The 19,302-nt window shown below is 35.8% G+C and overlaps 1 protein-coding gene across 6 annotated transcripts in view; it reads left to right on the forward strand.

Annotated features, from left to right (window-relative positions):
• LOC106885987 overlaps positions 1-17,948 on the forward strand; it is a 23,473-nt gene extending 5,525 nt beyond the window's left edge. For 2 of the 6 annotated variants that reach the window (XM_014938541.1, XM_014938540.1), the window contains exons 6-18: positions 349-429; positions 1,099-1,235; positions 2,999-3,121; positions 4,605-4,647; positions 5,675-5,794; positions 6,613-6,754; positions 8,646-8,691; positions 9,023-9,061; positions 11,051-11,095; positions 11,304-11,411; positions 13,104-13,200; positions 14,169-14,369; positions 16,346-17,948. In XM_014938541.1, the coding sequence (XP_014794027.1) occupies positions 349-429; positions 1,099-1,235; positions 2,999-3,121; positions 4,605-4,647; positions 5,675-5,794; positions 6,613-6,754; positions 8,646-8,691; positions 9,023-9,061; positions 11,051-11,095; positions 11,304-11,411; positions 13,104-13,200; positions 14,169-14,369; positions 16,346-16,425 (1,262 nt within the window). In that variant the 3' untranslated portion in view covers positions 16,426-17,948. The remainder of the gene's footprint in view (positions 1-348; positions 430-1,098; positions 1,236-2,998; positions 3,122-4,604; positions 4,648-5,674; positions 5,795-6,612; positions 6,755-8,645; positions 8,692-9,022; positions 9,062-11,050; positions 11,096-11,303; positions 11,412-13,103; positions 13,201-14,168; positions 14,370-16,345) is intronic. The other 4 variants (XM_014938542.1, XM_014938543.1, XM_014938546.1 and 1 more) reach the window with 4 other exon arrangements.
• The last annotated feature ends 1,354 nt before the right edge of the window (positions 17,949-19,302 follow it).

Genomic DNA, 19,302 nt, shown 5'->3' on the forward strand with positions numbered 1-19,302 from the left:
GTGTTGCAAGTGATATCTAGACCTTAGCAGGTGATTAGGAATTAAGTTCTGTTCATTGTATTTTCCACCTGCAGTAATATTTTGTAATAATACTTAAAACAATATTTGCAAACAAAATGCTATAAATAGAGTGAAAATAGAATTGGGGGGCATAATGGTTGTCAATAACTGATTTAATTTCTGATGTAGGGCCATGTATGAGCAGGGATTCACTTGAATGTGAATTTCTCAGCATATTTTCTTTAGGCCAAAGGTTAAACTCAGGAGTTTGTTTCATATTGGAGGGCTTTTAGAATATGACTTGATATGGATGATATGGGATTACATAAAATTGATGTTATCTTACAGTGCAAACTGAGCCAGAGAGGTTTCATGGACAGACCTTGGAAGAACAACTTAATACATGTAAAGATTCAGAACCTGCACTTGGTGAGGGCTTTTAATGCTCTAATTGTTTACTTGTGTGGTGTTTACCTTTAAAGAGAATTGATTAATTTTTTAAAATGTAAAATTAGGTAATACGTAATAAAATCTTACTATGTTTACACTGAATACTCAGTAGTATGGTATGAAAGTGACTGGTCTTAGTGTCAAAATCATTAGATTTGGCCTGAAATCTTTTTGATAAGGCTGGATACCACATGTTGAGAATATTCTCTAGAAACAATCTAAGGGGGTATGACACAAATGAACTTAAACGATCATTGCTATTCTTTGTAATTTAACTGCGCATCCTGTGGAGGGAAGGGAGAGTGGAGTGGCCAGGAGAATAACTACAGGGGCACATGTTAAAATACGTTCCTTTCTAAATAGTTACAAAATAATTGTTGCTATTTCTTTTTAGATGATTTTTTAAAATAAAATTCTTAAGTCCTATGTGGTAAACATAAGGCATCGCAAAACCACTCAGTTTTGTACCACTGGTGTTGAGGAAGTCTAGACACCCAAAAGATAAAAGTTAATTATGGTTCTAAAAATCTTGATTCACATGTTCAGCATGTGGTAGCAATCATTTCTTTTACTGTCTCTTTTGTAACTTGCACTGATTATTTGTTCCAGCAAACATCAAATTTCCTAACTTTTTTTTTATTAATACAGGACTTAATTATATAGTTGAATACCGATCAAAAGACAATCTCCCTTTTCTCTATGAATGTCAACTGTGTCACTGTAAAACAGGACTGAGTAACATGTTCATGCATGTTTGTGGTTCCAAGCATAGACTGGCATACCTGGTAAGTTTTTAGAGTAAAGGTTTTTTTGGGTTTTTTTGTATGTAATGATTTAAATAGAGTATTTGCTGGTTGTATTATGAATTTTTAAAAAAAATAACTTTGATAAATGGATTTAAAATTCTTCTCATCAATCAGGTGTATGCCTGTCCACTGCAGACACTCATTTTTCAGTTTATTCTGTTTTGTTTGACCGGTAATACCTATAATAAAATATACAGATAAAATTGGCTAAAAGTAGGTTTTTGACTAAAGTTTGTATTATCTTAAAGAACTGGATCAATGAAGAAATTGTTCCATCTTTCAGATGCTTTATATTAAAAAGAACACAATTATAAATGAACATGGTATGTATTGGATAGAGGCTGTGAATTGGAATTGGGGAAAAAATCTATTCCAAGTTTTGTGGCTGGACAAGCCATGTAAGTTCTGTGCCTGTTTTATGGAAATTTGCAAAGCTCTTAAGGCTTCATGTTGGCCCATAACTGCTTAAACACATTTTTTTTCAGTATGTTTAGAGACATAAGACTGTCCAATCTTTGAATGTTTACTTGAATATATTTGTTTAGGGCAGGCTTTAACAAAACGGAGAGAGAAATACTCTGAAAAGTATTTTGATATGTGCTCAAAGTCGGTACTATATTCCATGTATCTTAAAGTCATAGAAAGTTGAGTCCATATAGTGTTTTGAGGCAGTTTTAGAGCTAATGTTGTTATCAGGTATACTGCGATGGATCCACAATGATGTCCTTTGTAAACATCATGCTGTTTGTGGTCATTAATTCAGATGTATATGCTGAGTTTTGATGTTCTCAGATCTTGTATTTCTTGTTTAATTTGAACTGTTTTCTGCAATTCTGGATCTTATGCTTGTTAACTGAATCTCTGCTATATTCTTAATGTAATAATTCATCAATGATAGCTTTTAAGTTGTGCACCTAGGATGGATTAACCCTAGGCAGTAGGAAAGGCGGGAGACTACAAGGCTGAAATTTGCTCTGCTGAAAAGGAGCTGGGGCGCCTGGTCGATAACAAGCTAAAGATGAGTGGTGTACCTTGGCATCAGTGAAGGATAACAGCAAACTGAGCTATAGTGGCAAGGGTATGGCCAATAGATCAAAGGAAGTGATTATTCCTCTGTTCTTCATACTTGTTAGGCCATATCTAGAGTATCCCATCCGGTTTTGTGCTACTGCAGGCAAGAAAGCTATTGATGAAATTGTCCAGTGGAGAGCTGCCAAGATGGTCAGGGGGCTGAAGAGCTTGCACTGTGAGGAGAGGCTAAGGTAATTGGGCTTGTTCAGGCTGGAGAAGAAAAAGTGTCAGGGGGATCTAGTAGTAGCCCTCTGATACCTCAGGGGAGGTTACTAAGAAGGCAGAATCAGGCTCTTTATGGAGGTGGCTGGCAGGAACATAAATTCAAACAGGGTCCTGCTTGACCTAAGGAAGATGTTTTTCACTGTGAGAGTAGTCAAGCATTGGAGCAGGTTGCCCAGAGAGATGGGGGAATCTATTAGAGTTTTTTAAGACCCAAGTGAGCAAAGCCCTGTGCAACCAGTTCAGCGTTCACTGTTAGCCCTGTTTAGAGCAGAAGATTTGCCTTCAGTCCCCTAAATTATTTTGTGATTCTGTACATAATCATTTTAATAAGTTCTGCTTTGTATATGTAAAAGTTGATTTATCTCCCGTAATGAATTGTGCTGTGTTAAATCTGGAAAGAGTAGGACAAAGTGTGACTTGGGGATTTGCATTTCCTTATTTTCTAGAAACAGCATTATCCTGAGATAGCAGAATCTGATGAAGTTAAGGGTAAAGGCTCTGAACTGAACAGAAAAGTTAGGCAAGTTGCATTAACAATTGAGAAGAAAGAAGGAAGAAAACAAATAAAGGTACATTTCTTTAAGAATTCTATATGTTTTGTATTTATTAAAAAAAACAAAGTAAATGATTTCTGTTATGGTGGACAGATCTGCTTTGGATGGTAGGAAATTCTTGCTTTTTTAACCTTTATTACAAGCACTTTTTGTCATCTTAAGAATTCTTCCAGGATTAGTCTGGACACAGTTTCCCATTGGTTGCTCCCATCTTAAGTATTTCTCATTTGAAATAATACTCATGCTACCTGAGTCTACAGAAATATGATTCTAGAATGCAAAAATGATACAAAATCAACGTTCATCTGGGTGGATGTGTTTGTGTGTAAAATAACTTGTTTCATTCTTGCTAGGAAATTACCTTTATGACTTTTCTGAATTAGTCTCTGCGTTGTTAGTACCTTGTGGCAATTCTTGGAGGAGCCATGGAAAAATTCTGGTAGTACAGAGGGAAATTTGGGATATGTGGTGGATATGAGGTTCTCAGCAATGCCATGGGACCGCAGGAGCACCATGAGCCTAAATTCTTGGGGAACTGCATGTTCTTATAGCATGCTTAGAAGCACGTTCTTATAAAGATACCTTCATGTTGCTTTCTGTTGATGTTTACACTACAACAGTATTTAGACACGTTTACGATCTGGGCAGGATATTGGCAAAGTTTCTTCTTGAGGTGTACCTTACCACTCTGATTCATGACAAGCTTAGTCAGGTGCTTAGTGTTCTTTATGGTGTACATTAAATTTGCTTTCTCCATCAATTTCAATGTCTGTCAACATCCTGCTTGTTAAAACAGTGTTTCTTGGCAATATCTCTTGCCGGTGCTACTTAATGTGCATAGGCTATGTCTGATTTCAAAGTGGAGTTCACAATGTTACCGTGTTGAAGTTTCTGCCCATCTGAAAAAAGCCCCCTGTTTGTTTCTGTGTGATGGTAGGCTCAAGGATGAGAGCCTGTACTGATCCTACTCTTCTTTGACTAAGAAAAAAGGTATGGGAATATTGGAAGATCAAGACTTTCTTCTAGAATGAATGCTCTAGAAGGGAGAGATTTCAGATCATCAAATTCATTCTTTTGACCTACTTAACTAATTCAGATTTCTTCTTGACTCAAGACTGTATACTTTACTTGAGATTTATGTTCATGGATGTAGTATCTATATATTTTGTAGACTGTTCTAGGAAATTTCACTACACTTATAGCAAATCCGTTCTCGATTTAAGGAACTTTTAAATAGAGCATGCATAGCCTGGTTTAATTTTGCTGCTCCATTTCCTGCAATCAGCTATTTGATTGGTCTTTTAGCTCTAACAAAAATTTAATTGTGATAAATGAGTGTCCAGGTAACTGACTTACTGATTTTGAATTCAGGGATTTACATGTATGTGTTTAATACTACTTGTCATATGTCCTTAAAAAAATAAATATTTAACTCTTGAGATACCTATGAAATAATTTTATCCTCAAAATACCTAACATAAATGGGTTTTATTTTTAGGTTGTTAGAGGTGCTCCAGTAATGAGGAGAAGATGGCAAGAATGTAAGTGTGTTGTGGGATGCAAAGTGTATATTTTTAATTTGGGTAAACTCCCTTTGATCTAAATCAGCTTGATTTAAGGGCAAATTGAAAAAAAATGGACAGTAATTGTAGTGTGTTCATATGTACGAAGCTGCATTTTGTATGATTTTATGTTGAAAATGTGATGGATGAACAAGTTATTCCATGGGTGACATAACTAGAGACTTGTTTTATATGGCTTTGTTCTCTCGCTCTCTTGCTGTCCCAGTCCCCCTCCCTTCCCAGGATCCTTTACCTATGATTTCTTTTTACCTGGTAACTGCTGTAGTCACTGCAGTGCCAACTACTCACGAGCATTCTGGTGAACTGGGCAAAAGGAGCAGGTTGGAGCTCCATGCATGTATTTAATTTGCAGTCCAGAAAGCCAGACAGAATTCTTAAAGCACAGCTATAGCTCTTATCTGTGGAAGAAAACTTTCTGGTTTACTAGCCATTGATACAAAACTGTAGGAATGTGGTGTCTATGAGACTTTTCCACGCAGTTCTATCTTTCAAAACTAACTGTAGTACAACGTCATCCAGATGGACAGACAGTACAATTGCATGCCACTTTAGAAAATGGCTAAAAACTGATCTATGTTAGCGGTGTCTCATACTCTGAAGAGGAAGGATAACCATTTTGAATCTAGGAAAGTGTTTTGAAATAAGTTGAATCCTATTCAAATTTTCTTGACTGTAACCAATTTATTGGTTAGTGTATCTAATTTTGCATGTGACTATGTGGAATTCTACTGTATTTATAATATTTTCATCTTTTAAAAGGTCTATGCTTGTAATTATAACCAGCGTATAAAATACTTAAGATTTTGTTATTAATTTGTGGTTCATATTTAATCTGCTGTCATATAATAATGCTTATAAAATTATTCTTAATGTTTGTAACTAATAGTGCACAGATACAGAGCTAGTTGAAATTGAAGTGCAATTTTAGAACCCTCCTCTATCAAGATAATGTCCGTTGTGCTACATTTCAAGCATGTTTGTTTAGATCCTACTGCAGATGACAGCCCTTCAAAAGCTAAAATTCAGCACGTGGATACGACACTTAGTAATGATGAAAAAACAGATTGTAAAAATAAGGATGGAAAAATGCCAGACTCTATTCAAGGTAAAAGAAAAATGATTTTTTTAATTAGATTTTTTTTTTAACTTTCACCAATGCATGAATTTACTTACTTTGTATGCGCCTGTTTATACAAACAGGGGTAAATTTCCACAGAGGGTGAATTTCCACAGTGCGTGGATGAGTTTGGGGTTTGTGGCAGAGGAAAGATAATCCCAGAGTTCGCGAAGAAAACTGTCCCATTTCGCTTAACGTCACCGGATACTTCAGAACAGAAACAAGACAAAATTCATAATTAGAAGTTTTTGCTATGTGCATTTTTGGGGGAAGGAACACAGACTCTTTTTGGGCATATAAGCCTTCTTCGGTGTCAGGAAAAAAAATGGGAACAGCTGCCTGCATGACTTTGTTTAGAGCACACGAAGAATAAAAAGGAAATAGATAGGTTAGATTTTTTTTTTTTTAACAACATCTACAATATTGGACTAATGCTTATTTTCTTGAAAACACTGCCAGAATTAAATCTAAAAATCAGTGAACACCACGTAACTGAAGTATTATTAGAAATTTCTGCTGCTTGGTTGTAGACCTAAAGTCAAAGATGAAATTGGGGTTTTGTCTAAATGCATTATAATTATTCTAATTCAGAATATTTCTGAGCAGAAATACAAACTTGTGCTTCATGGCTGAACCAAATCTTTGATTTTTAGATACAGTTTTTATTTTATTTCTACAGAAGGTACTTTATTTACACAGTCAGGTTTTATTGATGCTATATTTTTTAAAAAAAATCTAAGCAAAGAATACTTTTAAATTAAAGTATCAGAAACCCATTACTAAATATACTGGTTTTATTGTTTTAGATGAAAAGAATGTTCAAGAGGAGCAGGAAAAAGGTCAGAAAGAACAGGCAAAACCAGATGACAAGGCTGAACCTAATAAGGCTATTGAAAGCAACAAAAGCAACAAGACTGAAGGCGGCAGCAAAGACAACAACTCAGAAAAGTAAAACAAACAAGGAAAATCCACCACTCCCAAACCCCTTTAAATTTACTCAAAGGAAAATGTTGTAGATGCTAACTGTCTACATTTGCTGTGCATAGAGTATGCTGTGAGAAAGAAAGGCATGCTATGATAGTGAAATGCTTCTCTTCTGAAATTGTGCTCAACTGTAAACTACTCTCATCAGCAGGAAACCTGGTGTGTGTAAAGTGACCTCACATTTTGCTCTAGATGCAACTAGTTTTTATATTTGTGTTATCCTTAAGGCATAATCCTCACGTATTACAACTTCAACAAGAATGTTCCCTCATGGTTTAAAAAAACTTCTGTTATGGGTTCACGTCAGACAGTTAGGGTGAACTGATATGAACTGATTTTAGAAAGAAAAGTTAATCAAAAAGTTAAGCTGTACCAATTGGGGTTCATCTCTACAAAAGATTTCATGGAGAAACAATAAGAAGTATTGTGTGGGGTTCTTAAATGGTAAAACTGTGCTTGCTGTTTGTAAACATCTTTATTAATAACAGTATTGTTGAGTTTAGTTTGAACTATCAGCCTTTGTGTGAGGGGGATATCTCCAACATTAATCATCTTTGTGCAACACTAGGAACCACAGGAAAGGATTTGATAAGGGATATACACACATCAACCCAAACATTAAGACTCGGTTCTAACAATTAGTTCTTTGGTTTTGCTCTAATGACATTCTCTTGGAATGTTTCTTAGTTTTAAACCAGTATCTCTCCTAGACACAGAGGGCTAATGCCTTTTGCTTGTTTACTATTAACCAGTAAAAGGGGAATTTTCTTGTTCCTGACATACCTTTTTGCATGAATTTTGCCTCTCTAGGGGCAATCATTAAGGAGAAAGACTAATTGAAACCTTTGGAAAATCACTTATTGTTGTTCTTTTAATCCAGTTGTTCAGAGAGATCCTGGGTAACTGTCAGCAGCCATGTTTTTCAGCGAGAGACTGATTTAGAAGTTAAGTTTCTAAGTTAGGACTTCAGTTTGTTCCTTTACTGCTTATTTTTGTGAGACTTCTGAGAGATGTAAACTCAACTTCTGTGAATAAGATCAGATTCTCATTGACAGCAAGCAGTCAAATAATGTTTTCACATGATTATGATGATGATGATCTCAAATGATGATTCTGCAGTATCAGTTTGAGAATTTTTATTTCTATATATCCTAATTTCTTTGTAGTGAAGTTCTGCACAGACAGTCATCTGAAGATGTAAATTATTTTATTTTAAAAAGTTAAAGGTATCATCTGGTTTTACTACACTTCTGATTCCTAAGAAAGACGAGGGCTTTGGCTTGGCAGTCATATGGTTTTGGTTAATTAAAAAAAAACAGGCTCTCTCAGCCCTGGTCCCTGGGCTTGCAAAGGGATGGAATATACCTATAGTAGTTATAGTGGCAGAACAGTACAAATATGGCTTAGTAGTTTTTAGCCACATGAATTTTTGTACACCCAATATCTCTGTTGCTATGTGGTAAAATACTTTTTATAGCTGAATTTTTGTAAAGACAAGTTTGTGAGGTGCTGATAAAAAATCTTGCTGTAATTAGGGTCCTTGTCTCTCTGCAATGCATGCAAAAAGCTTACAGCTTTTCCTACAAATGTCAAACTTTTTTCTGAATTCTGGGGTTTAGAACTTACATACTAGCTAATCACACTAAAAAAACCCTCATTAATAATTTTTACGATGATATCTGAGACCACTCGGATTTCTTCAAGGAAATAATATGTGAACTGTCAGAATGTATCAAACCTACTGTAGTAGGAATTTAAACTGATTACGAGTTATTGACTGGCTACACATTTTGATATATCAACCAACTGTGTATACTGCTTTATTTGTTTATTTATTCATTTATTCTATCTTAAGGTGTGATACTAATAAGGAATCACAGGAAGACAACAAGGAAGTTGAGGTGAATATTTTTCCGTTAATGAATTGCTCCAGTTACAAGCAGTTAGGGAAATAATTACTTTCATATATGATTGGCAATGGTGTTTGCTTTTTCTTATTCAAATTAATAATATTATTGACAATAAATTAGCTACAAGTTCTGAAGCAAAACTATTAAGAACAAGTTTTTTTCCTACTTCGCCATGAAAGCACATGTATGTGTTTTATGCAGCCACCCACAATTTAATTAGAGCAAGAATCTAGAATAACCATAATAATAATCACTGTTTAATTTTAGTTATAATTACTGCACATAATAGATCTCTGGACTTTTTTTTTTTCATATTAAACAGCAAGAATTCACTAGTCAAGAAGAACTGTTGGGTTATTTGGTGAGTGTTAAATCTTATTTGCAATGTAATTTTTGGGGAAACGAAATAAATTAATGGAATTACTAAGTTCAAAAAGTAGCAAATAACATGAAAGCCAAAATGTAGGCAATCTGCTGAACTAACAACATATTTTATCAGAAGTTAGGATTCAGAATGAAATTAATATCACTGAATTTATAATATATGCATACATTCTGTGTATTGGAGATTAGGAGAGGGTTCTTTACTGTGAGGGTAGTGGAACACTGGAACAGGTTGCCCAGGGAGGTGGTTGAGGCCCCTTCCCTGGAGATATTCAAGGTGAGACTCGATAAGGCCCTGGGCAACCTGGTCTAGTTGGGGGTGTCCCTGCTGACTGCGGGGAGGTCGGACTAGATGACCTTTGGAGGTCCCTTCCAGCCCGGGCAATTCTATGATTCTAATGTTTCTAGCCAGGTTTTTTTTACCAAAGTACTGGTTTACTATCAGAGGAATGACTTTCATTGAAAATTAATGCATTTTTCTCAACTGTAGCTTAATTCCATTCCTGAATTGCATGCCTAGCTAAAATGACCTTTTAAATTTTTTTTCTTTTATAATTGATCTGTCATTTTTAAATGAGGAATTTCATAATTCAATAATGGAAGGGAGCAGAATGAAGAAAAATATCTGAGGTATGCAGAAAGGAAAAGAGCAATTTTTAAGAAATAAAATACAAGTTGTATACTGAAACAAAAAATCCCCAAGGCCCTATAAACTAAAAAAAATCTACTTAATCCCTTTTTAAAGTAATGGCAGCACACCTGAGTTCTGTTCAGTTGTTCAAAATATATATTACGAACACATTCACAGCAGAGATGCAATCAAGGATGAGAAACTAGCAGTTGCTAGTTGTTATTTATTAACAACAATATTTATTAACGTTTGTGGTCTTGTATACAGAAGTGGTGACTTTTTAGAAGCCTCAGTAGACAAACTGTACAAAAATCTTTACCATTACTTGCTGTGACTCAGCTACTGCATGGTGATTTAGGCACTATTGACTATCATAAAATCTTTTTTCCCCTTTTTAATAGGGAATTATTAGGTATAAAGATTGTATCTTGCTAATAAAACTTGAATTTGTTTTGAGGCATCCTCTTGCTTAGTACGATTGTCCTCCAAGAACAAAAGAGGACTGCTGGGAATGGGATTGGAACAGTGATCTGTTTTGGAAAGTTTGAAAATTGTTTAATATTAGCATCTACAGTAATATTTTTTTTAAAGCTGCATTATGTGTTTCTATTGTTGTTGGATTCCAAGGTTTTTTTACATAGTGGAAAGTAATTTTATAAGTATCTTTTTTTGGATGTGCTGTTCCTATCATGGAATAATTCCAGTTGTTCAATGATTATCCATGCTTTATACTTTTTTTTTTAATTGTGAAAATCAGTATGGTCAGCTTTGGCATTAAAATAATTATATTTCTTTTATTACCTGATATCCAGAGCTATTCCAAGTTTAATCCTCTTTTTCTACCTAGATTTTCACAAGATCTTCTTTAAATATACCTTGTGCAAACTGGACTTAATCCTATTATACTGCCACATATGAACTTAATGCTAGTATTTTATTACTTTTTTCCATTTTTTCCATTCCATTGTCTGGAATGTTTAAAGGTGTTTATTTCTAACCCAGAAGACTTTGAATTGTTGGGACAGAGCAGCAGTTCTGTTACATTGTGCGCAGTGGAAGCGTTTTCAGCACAACTTTATTGGAACAGACAAGGGGGTGATGCTTGTAGCCCCCTCTGTGAGGGCTGTTGGTGCTAGAACTTGCTCTCTTACTAGAGCTTCAGAGTTTCAAAGACTGCTTTTTCCTTAGACTTCTTTTGGGAAGAAGAAGGTTAATATAAGGCAAGGTGGCATATATTTTTAAATTCAGCATTGTTCTGGCTTTTTGCTGCTTTCTAGAGAAATGGTTTATGACTACATTGTCTCAGGGAAGTTGTACCCATTTGTTTGTGTGCAGGTATCTTGGGAAGACATCAAAATACTTAAGGAAAAACACTTTCCTGTATGTATTTCCAGGCATATTCTTGCGTTGTTCCTTTTCAAAGGATTGTTTTGGGTAGCTGCAGCTTCCTTGTGTTAGGTTCCTCTTCAATTCCACCTCCCCACCCCCAGTTTATGGGATTAAAAGTAAAAACTGTATTTTCTTTGTAACTTCAGCCATGTTTCAGAGAGAAAATGTTTATGTTGTGTGTTGTTTTGTTTTTTCCTAGCAAAGTTTTGAGATACTGAATGAAGATGATGCTTCATTTATCCTAAAAGTTACACAGACTCTTACAGATGCACTGGTGGAATATCGTCAGCAGGCTGCATCAAACAAAGTAATGTGGATTTTGTGATGGTTTTGTTCTACTAATCTGCACGTTCCTGTGATGATGCGTTTTTATTATTACAGTTTCATTAAACTGCAATACATTTTTATTTTTTCAGTTTAATTAAACAAAATTGCTGGGACAACTGTATTGTAAGTTTTGCCTATTAAAAACTTGAATTTTTGGAGCGATGATAGGATAAAATTACAGCTTGTTTGTTGTTAATACTTTCTGTTCAAAGATGCTTGCGTTTTTGTTTTTTTAATAGCAACTAAGAATCATCTTGTTTCTTATTTCCCATGCTTTTCCTTACATCTAGGTTTTTCTGCTATTTTTGCCCCTTTTCAATTCTAACTTAAGCTTTTCTCATCTCTGCTGACCTCTCTGAGACTCTTGTTCTGTATCCCATTTCCATTCTCAGCCTTCATTCACCATATAATCAAGCATTATTGACATCAGTTTCCTTACTTATACAACTTTTCGTCCTGCTCTTTGGATTGTTCCCTTTGAGGTCTCTTTTCTTCCTCCACTATTAGAAACCCAGTTTTTCCACCTCTCTGCTATTACTTTTGACTGACTTGTCTTTACACAGGCATAGTATTGAGGAGAACTTCTTCAAGGCTGCTGTGGTTGCCACTTGCATTCCCTGTACCTTGAGTTTACATTCCGTTATACCATAATCTCCACAGTTTCCACTACTGGAATGACTTTTTGTTCATTCCCCCATTGTCAACAGGGATGGTAGGAACTTTCCTCTTGTTGGTGATCCATTCAACATCTTTGCCATAGGAAAGCATGCCAGTATTTATTCCTTATCCCTCCTGGAGTTTCTTGCAGGATTGTCAGTGCTGAACAGACTTCTCATGCAGCACAACAGCTACTCCTACTACTATAGCTACTTAACTACTTTTTTATTTAAAGAGTCAGCTTAAATGGAAAATGCCAAATGAGGGTAAATACCAGCCAACAAGCTGGAGAGAATCACAGAGGTGACACTTCAAGAAAAAATGTTTTGTTTTCCTTCTGTCTTCAAAAACCCTTCTTCATTCCAGACTTCATTAGCTATATTCCATCTTCCCTCTATTGCTTTCTTTCTGCCCCAAAGGCAGTACTTTTCCATAATAAATTCCATGCCTTGAGTTCTCATTAATTATTTATTGCTTTTCACTTCCTCGTTAAGCTTACTTTCACCTTATTCCTGCTGGTTTTTTCCATACAGAATTTTGTTATTTTATTCAAATGGAAAGAGGGCAAAATCTGACATGTTACAAAAAAATTCAAGCTGTAACTGAAGTAACTTCTAACCTACTGGTTTTAGAAAAATAGAATGTTTTCCTAAGTTAGGGTTTTTTAGTATTCTAAATTGCGATCTTTCAAATGGTAATTTTTAACTAAATCTTTTACTCAAAGTGTAAAATGCTTCCTTTTTAGACCTGATAGGTTGAGAATTAGGCTCTATAAGTATCACTTCTTGGCCTAATACAGTGCTTTTCAAATGTAGAGAGGTACCAGGAGCAGCATATACATACATAGAAATTCACTACCAGCTGCATGATTTTCAAAGAAATCCTTGATTTTTCAGATTTGGTAGCAGAAATACTGGTCGTTTATTTGGTTTGGGATCATCAAAAATGTAGTAGTTCGTAATTTCAGGAGATTGTCTTGATGAAATTCTGAACACAACTTTTTTCAAACTTGTAGGACCTCTTAGATACTGAATATAATGGAGAAGCAATATTGGAATATTCCACAGAACAGTCTGACCTGACTTCAGCAGATATTAGTGACTCTGATACAGGTAATATTACCTTTGCAATCTTGATTGTGCTTAAATCTTAATACTGAACCTTGCGTAAATTTTAGTAAGCCTTTTTTTCCTGCTTCTCTGAAAGCAGAGCTTAAGAAAAAATAAATCCAGGGTCAAGTAGCATAAATTAATAGTTTGGGGGTTTCTTTCTATCCTCTACAAATGTTAGAAAGGGCAGACTATTCAAAAACATTCATCTTACTTAACTGTAGGATTTGGGGAGGAATTGAATTAGTATCAACTCTGACTTTTTCCTGTCCAGAGGCAACTGTTTCTAAGGAGGATTTCAAAGTTTAAGGCTGCCCTCCCTCCCCCTATTTCCCCATTTCTTTCCCCTCTTGGTAGACAAGAGGATTAGTGCAGGTGTAGTCTAATCAAGATGTTGGTGGAAACAAAATTATGTTGTATACGATGGATAATTCTTTTTAATACCCAAACATTGCAGCTACTTGACCTTGGTACTTCTAATTAATTTTATCAAAGAATCTTGGATTTCTTTGACGTCATTTCCTTCTTGATATGCTTGGAGAGGCAATATAACCAGAATACTAGTGATGCTATCTTGTATGATTTTTATTATTTTTCTGTGCTGTGTCAATTTTCCTTTTCTTTCTAGGAAGTTTAGCTTTTGAAAACCTCAATTAATACAATGCTAATAACAAAAATTGCAATGACTTACAATATATGAGACTTGGGACTTCCAGTGCCCTTTTGTAAGCATAATAAAAATAGCTTTCATCCACCTCCCCACTGTTGTTTCTACAGGATTTTCTGTAAATGGAAAGCATTCTGGATTCTCAGTTGTATGAAAATGTAGCAAAGTCAGATGTGAACCTTACCAGCAATGCTGCTCTGCCAGACTGGAAATCTTTGTTTTGAAAAGCCCTATTTAGAGAAGTAGGTAGTGAAGACTCAATAGAATTTTCTCTCACTGAAAAACACTATTTCTCTTCTTTAAGACTATTCAAGCAACCGGTCGGCTAAGCAGTCCTTATCAGTAAATGAAGAAGATGAACCCCAAAACTTTTCAACTGGTTCTTCGGAAGCAGCATATGAGAACAACATCACTGCTGAATTTTTGAACAGTGTGAGAAATATGAATGTTGAGGAAGTTACTGCTACTCTACACAAAATAGCAGCAGCAAATCCAGCTTTCAGAGGTAATTCATGTATACATGCATACACACGCACAAACACGCATATAAAAATATACATAATTTTGTTAGCTCTATGAAATATGAAGGACTATACGGGTCAAAGAACTTTGAGGTATTAAGGAGTGCTGAAAAGACCCCCCCCCCCCCCTTAACTTTTGCAAGATCCAGTTCAGGAACAGTAATTCTTTTTAAATTCGGTTCTCATTTGTGCATAGTAACATTTACATGGTGAGAGATAGATAACTAAAATCAAGCATAGATAGATAGAAAAAAGCAGAATCTCTTGTCTGTGATATAAGGGGTGAAACGCTGCTTTTGGGAATGCCAACAGCAAAGAGATTTTTACTTAGTGATTGCTGAAGGAACTGTACTTGCACAGTAACATAGAAATAATAATGAATCAGAGACAAGTAATCTTTCTTTTGCTTACGAGTTTCTTATAACGTTCAGGTACTAAACCTTCCCACATCTCTAGTCAACTGCTGCCCTTTTATTCAGAAGCTTCCTGTGTACATTTCTAAGCTTCTCAGAGTGTGTTTAGGATCATGAGGGTAAAAAAAATCCAAAACACTGAAGATGAGTACATAGTAGAGAAGCTTAAGGTATTCTTTGCCTGAGTGCTCACTGTAGAACTGGAGAGACTGCAATCCATGCCATAACCTTGGGATTATGCCATAATCCTTGGGCATGTTTGTCTGCACAGGACTGGGCAGAGTAACTGTTTGGGGTGGAAGTTCTGGAACAACATATAACAATTTGCTATTTTCATGGTTTTCACTCTTCCATGATTATCACCAGATCCTAGGGACCTCCAGAACAAAGTGGTTAAGTTACTGATAGTAGTGGTTTCTCCCATAAAGCTTCTTTTAGAACCTGAAAATTTGTGAGTGGCAAATGTGGTTCTCTTTTATGCGTATTTCTCTTTTTTTAAGGTTTTGTTGTGTGTTGAACACATCTGCTTTCTCACTGCCTCCTCCTCCTCCCCCCCCCTCCACAGCTGACAGGGAAGAGAATAGGAAGAACAAAAGTGAGAAAACTCGTGGGTCATGATAAAGACAGTTTAATAAGTGAAGGGAAAGGGTGGGGGGGAACAAGTGATGGAAAGAGAATCGCTCGGCACTTCCCACAAGCAGACTGATGCCTAGCCAGTCTCCAGGAGACAGCCACCCCCTTGCTTCCACAGTTTTTATTGCTGAGCATGATGTATGGAATATCCCTTCGGGCAGTTTGGGTCAGCTGTCCCAGCTGTGTCCCTTACCAGTCTTTTTCTCTTCCCCTGCCTAATCTCTGTGAGGGTGCAGTGTGGGAAAGAGAGAAGTCCTTGGAGCTGTGCAAGCACCCCTTGGCAACAGCCAAAACACTGCTGTGTTATCAACACTGTTTTGGCCACTGTTTTGGCTAATGAAAAGTTTGTCATATCAGACTTGGAACTTTTCCTGAGCTGAAGATGATCAGAGATTGGGAGAACACAGTGTTCCCACGTGCCAGCACGTATCGGGCACACTTGCCCTGCCCTTATTCTTCCCTTATGGGTGCCAAATGCTTATTATTACCACTTAAGCTGTCCCTGTGCTTCTTCTACTTCTCCTCTCCCCCTCCTAAAGTTATAGACATTAGTTCCATTAAAGCAACATGGCTTTCTTGCTTGTGTTCAGAAGAGGACACTTTGACTTACTGTTACAGTGATAAAATCAAACACTTCTGGTCATGCTTTCCTAATTATCAGCGACAGGTCTTTGAAAGTCAGAGATAGTAGAGGGGCAAGACAGAACTTTTAACTGAACCAGTACAGCTGTTCACAGCAATATACAGTTATAGTTTCCAGGCACATCCTGATTATTAACAGTTATGGTATTTTTCATTTAATAAGAAGGATCCAAACTCATGTCAGCATCTAAATGTTTCAGTATAATTTGTGCTTTTAAATGTACTCTATCATGAAACCACTTATTTTCTCTGTTTGTTTGCCTTTAACTAAGGAATTGATATTCCGAATGTTATAAGGATCCTGACTGAAAGTGGAACTCTGAGAAGACCAAGCAACAGCAGCACACAGTGACACGGGAGTTAATAAAGCTAATATAGCAATGTTTACTTTCTGTAAGTTTGAAATTTCTGTTTTACGTAATATGAACTGAGTGTAGATGATTATGCTATGTTTGAATTTTGTACAGTGTTATTTTAATTAAATTAATAACTTGGTTTTGAGATTCTTGTTATTTATTTCTCCAATTAGCCAAAATGTCTATATTTGTTGAAAGGTTGTAAAGCTCATGTTCTTTCTTTCCATGTTAAAACATACTTTTAAAACAGGTAACTGTTGTTCTTCTCACTATCATTAAATACTGTACATTGACAGTCTGATATTATTGTTGGCTCTTTTACAAAGAGTTACCAGCAGAAGAAACTACTGCAGTCAGCAGTACAAATTCATCCTACAACCTATACTTGGAACTTATTCCCTGTGGGCCTGACTCAAAAGCTTTTGTAATCAGAAATCCACTCCCATATAAGGATTATGAATAGGTCTCCATATATTTTTTTTAAAATAAAGATTAAAAATAATGATAAAAAGTCAGTGCTGTCAGTCTAGTTCTGAGTTGAGAAGTGCCTGGATTATAGCCAATTTAGAAAGCCTAGATAATTGGAAGCTGTAGCAAAGTCAACAGAGGCTGGCTTTGCTTCGAAATTCAGAGGTATGTCCCAAGAGATCTAACCAGGCTATGGTTAGGGTAACAAAAGGATCTTTTTGTCTTCTCTTATCCCACCAGTATGAGAATGAAATGGGAGCTGGTTTATACTGTCCTTATAACGTGAACTTTCTTCCAACTAAAGTAGTAGTGGTTCTGACTGAATGTAAGGTCTATATATTAATGACCACTACTTTTACAGGATGATGAAAAATGTTTTGGATGGTTATAAGTTAGTGTGCTTGGGGAAAAAAAAAATAAATTAAATTGTGTAATTAAAATTTGCTTCCTGCTTCTGATGTTGGGTAGCATTCAGTGGTTCTAATTAAAGCTCTTCAGCTTTGCAGCCAAATGCTGGTATAATATAGACATGCTGGGGCCAGATGGTAAACGAACCTTTTAATGTTAACTTACATTTTTTTGGAGATCTGGATGGAATTGAGAATCCTCATCCTGGTGGTTTCACATCTTCATATCATGGAATGCAAGACGCCGTAAAAATAAGGTAATAAAGAAAGCAGCAACAAAATTGGTTAGTTCTGTTCTATGAACAGACACACAGGAATGAAAACAGTTCAATGACAGTTAAAGAAATTAAAACAAAACCTGCTGCTTTAAAGAAATTGTGAAGAATTTCTACAGTATCTCTAAATATGTTCTTGTCAGAAGCAGAATGGAACCAGAGCTATTACAGCTCATACAACTCTATAATAGGGACAATGTTAATGCCTGCTTAGTGAAGATGAACTTGTTCAGTAAAAACATCTTTTAGTTGATATGAAATTCTGAATTCTTTTCCTGTAATACCGAAAATAAAAACAAACATTATTTTGTTTATTTGTTTTCAAAGTACTGAACATTCTATTAATTAAAATTATAAACTCAGAATGTTCAGCTGTTGTAAATGGCCATCTCTGGGACAGCTTCTTTTCTTCTCTTACTCATTCCTCTATAAATAAAGTTACAATTAAGTTGAAATTACTTGGATTTCAGTATTTTTTTCCTTGGGTGCAGGAGGATCATGCTGGAAATGGACAGACCTCTGAATCTGTAGTACACTGATATAAAATGGTTTGAATGGTATGCTGCAGAGTGCTGCTGCACTTGTCAAAGACAGCTGAGAAAACTGAACTGCACAAAAATCATAAAGTGTATGCTACTGGAAATGTTTTTTGAGAACATGGCCTAGCATCGTCTATTTCTATTCAGTTATACGATTCTTTTCCCCTTAAAACTTTTTTTTTTCCTGGTGCAAACAGAAGCTGGAAAATAATTATATTATTTTCTTCTAGTATCTGCCTGTGTTTTGTGGTGGCTTGGTATATTCTTATACTAATGCAAAATTGTGTTTGTTCCGAAACAGTTTTTAAGGATAATATCTTGTGCCAGCATTGCAAAGTAAGGAAAAAGGGCATTTTCTTTCCTAATGATGCTTAAGCAATGTTGCTGACTGTATTCAGTATTATACACTTTGCTTTTTATTTTTTTTCCTTGCAGTAACAGCAAACCAGACATCTAGGGTAACTGGAGAATTAATAGAATCAAAACTTAAGCAACAGGAATCAATATCTAACCAAAAAAAAAAAAAAAAAAAAAAGAGGAATTTGTACTCCCCTTAGAAGGCAAGTTGTATTTAAAGAGAAGTCAACCCTAACAGCACTTCAGAAAAAAAAACAGTTTCTGCTTCTAACTGAACTAGAACATTTCCTTATTTTCAGAGAAAAAAAAAAAAAAAAAAAAAAAAGTGGAATTTGTACTCCTCTTAGAAGGCAGAGAGTGGAAAGGAGAAGGGTTTTCCCAGGTGACTGGGTAGGAAATGATGAGCTCTGAATGTGCAACAGAAAAGTTACTGTCTGGTGTCAGTTGTGATGATCTCTGTTCTAGGCAGGTATGGAAACATCCTACTCTTATGTTGCTTCCTGTGTCTTCTAGGATTGGGCTCTGTCCTTCTGTCTTAGGAATTCGTTACCCCTTTTAAAGCGTGCCCAGTGGTCTGATACTGCATGTGAAACCCAAAAAGCTAACGCTGACTCTGGGTGTTGCCTTCACTGAAATTATGGTCTCTTCTAAATGTTTTCCAAGTCTATAAACACAAATCTTGGTATTTGTATTATTCATGCATTCTTGTTGGAGGAAATGAGATACAAATCAAGAGCTAAAGTAGCTGGGCTCAAAGCAAGCATGATCCTATTACTGCAAGTGAGAAGCCTGAGCCTAGACATCTCTGATTCCACTAATTAAAATGA

This window comes from Calidris pugnax, unplaced genomic scaffold (genome assembly GCF_001431845.1).
Source record: "Calidris pugnax isolate Ruff unplaced genomic scaffold, ASM143184v1 scaffold13, whole genome shotgun sequence".
Lineage (NCBI taxonomy): Eukaryota > Metazoa > Chordata > Aves > Charadriiformes > Scolopacidae > Calidris > Calidris pugnax.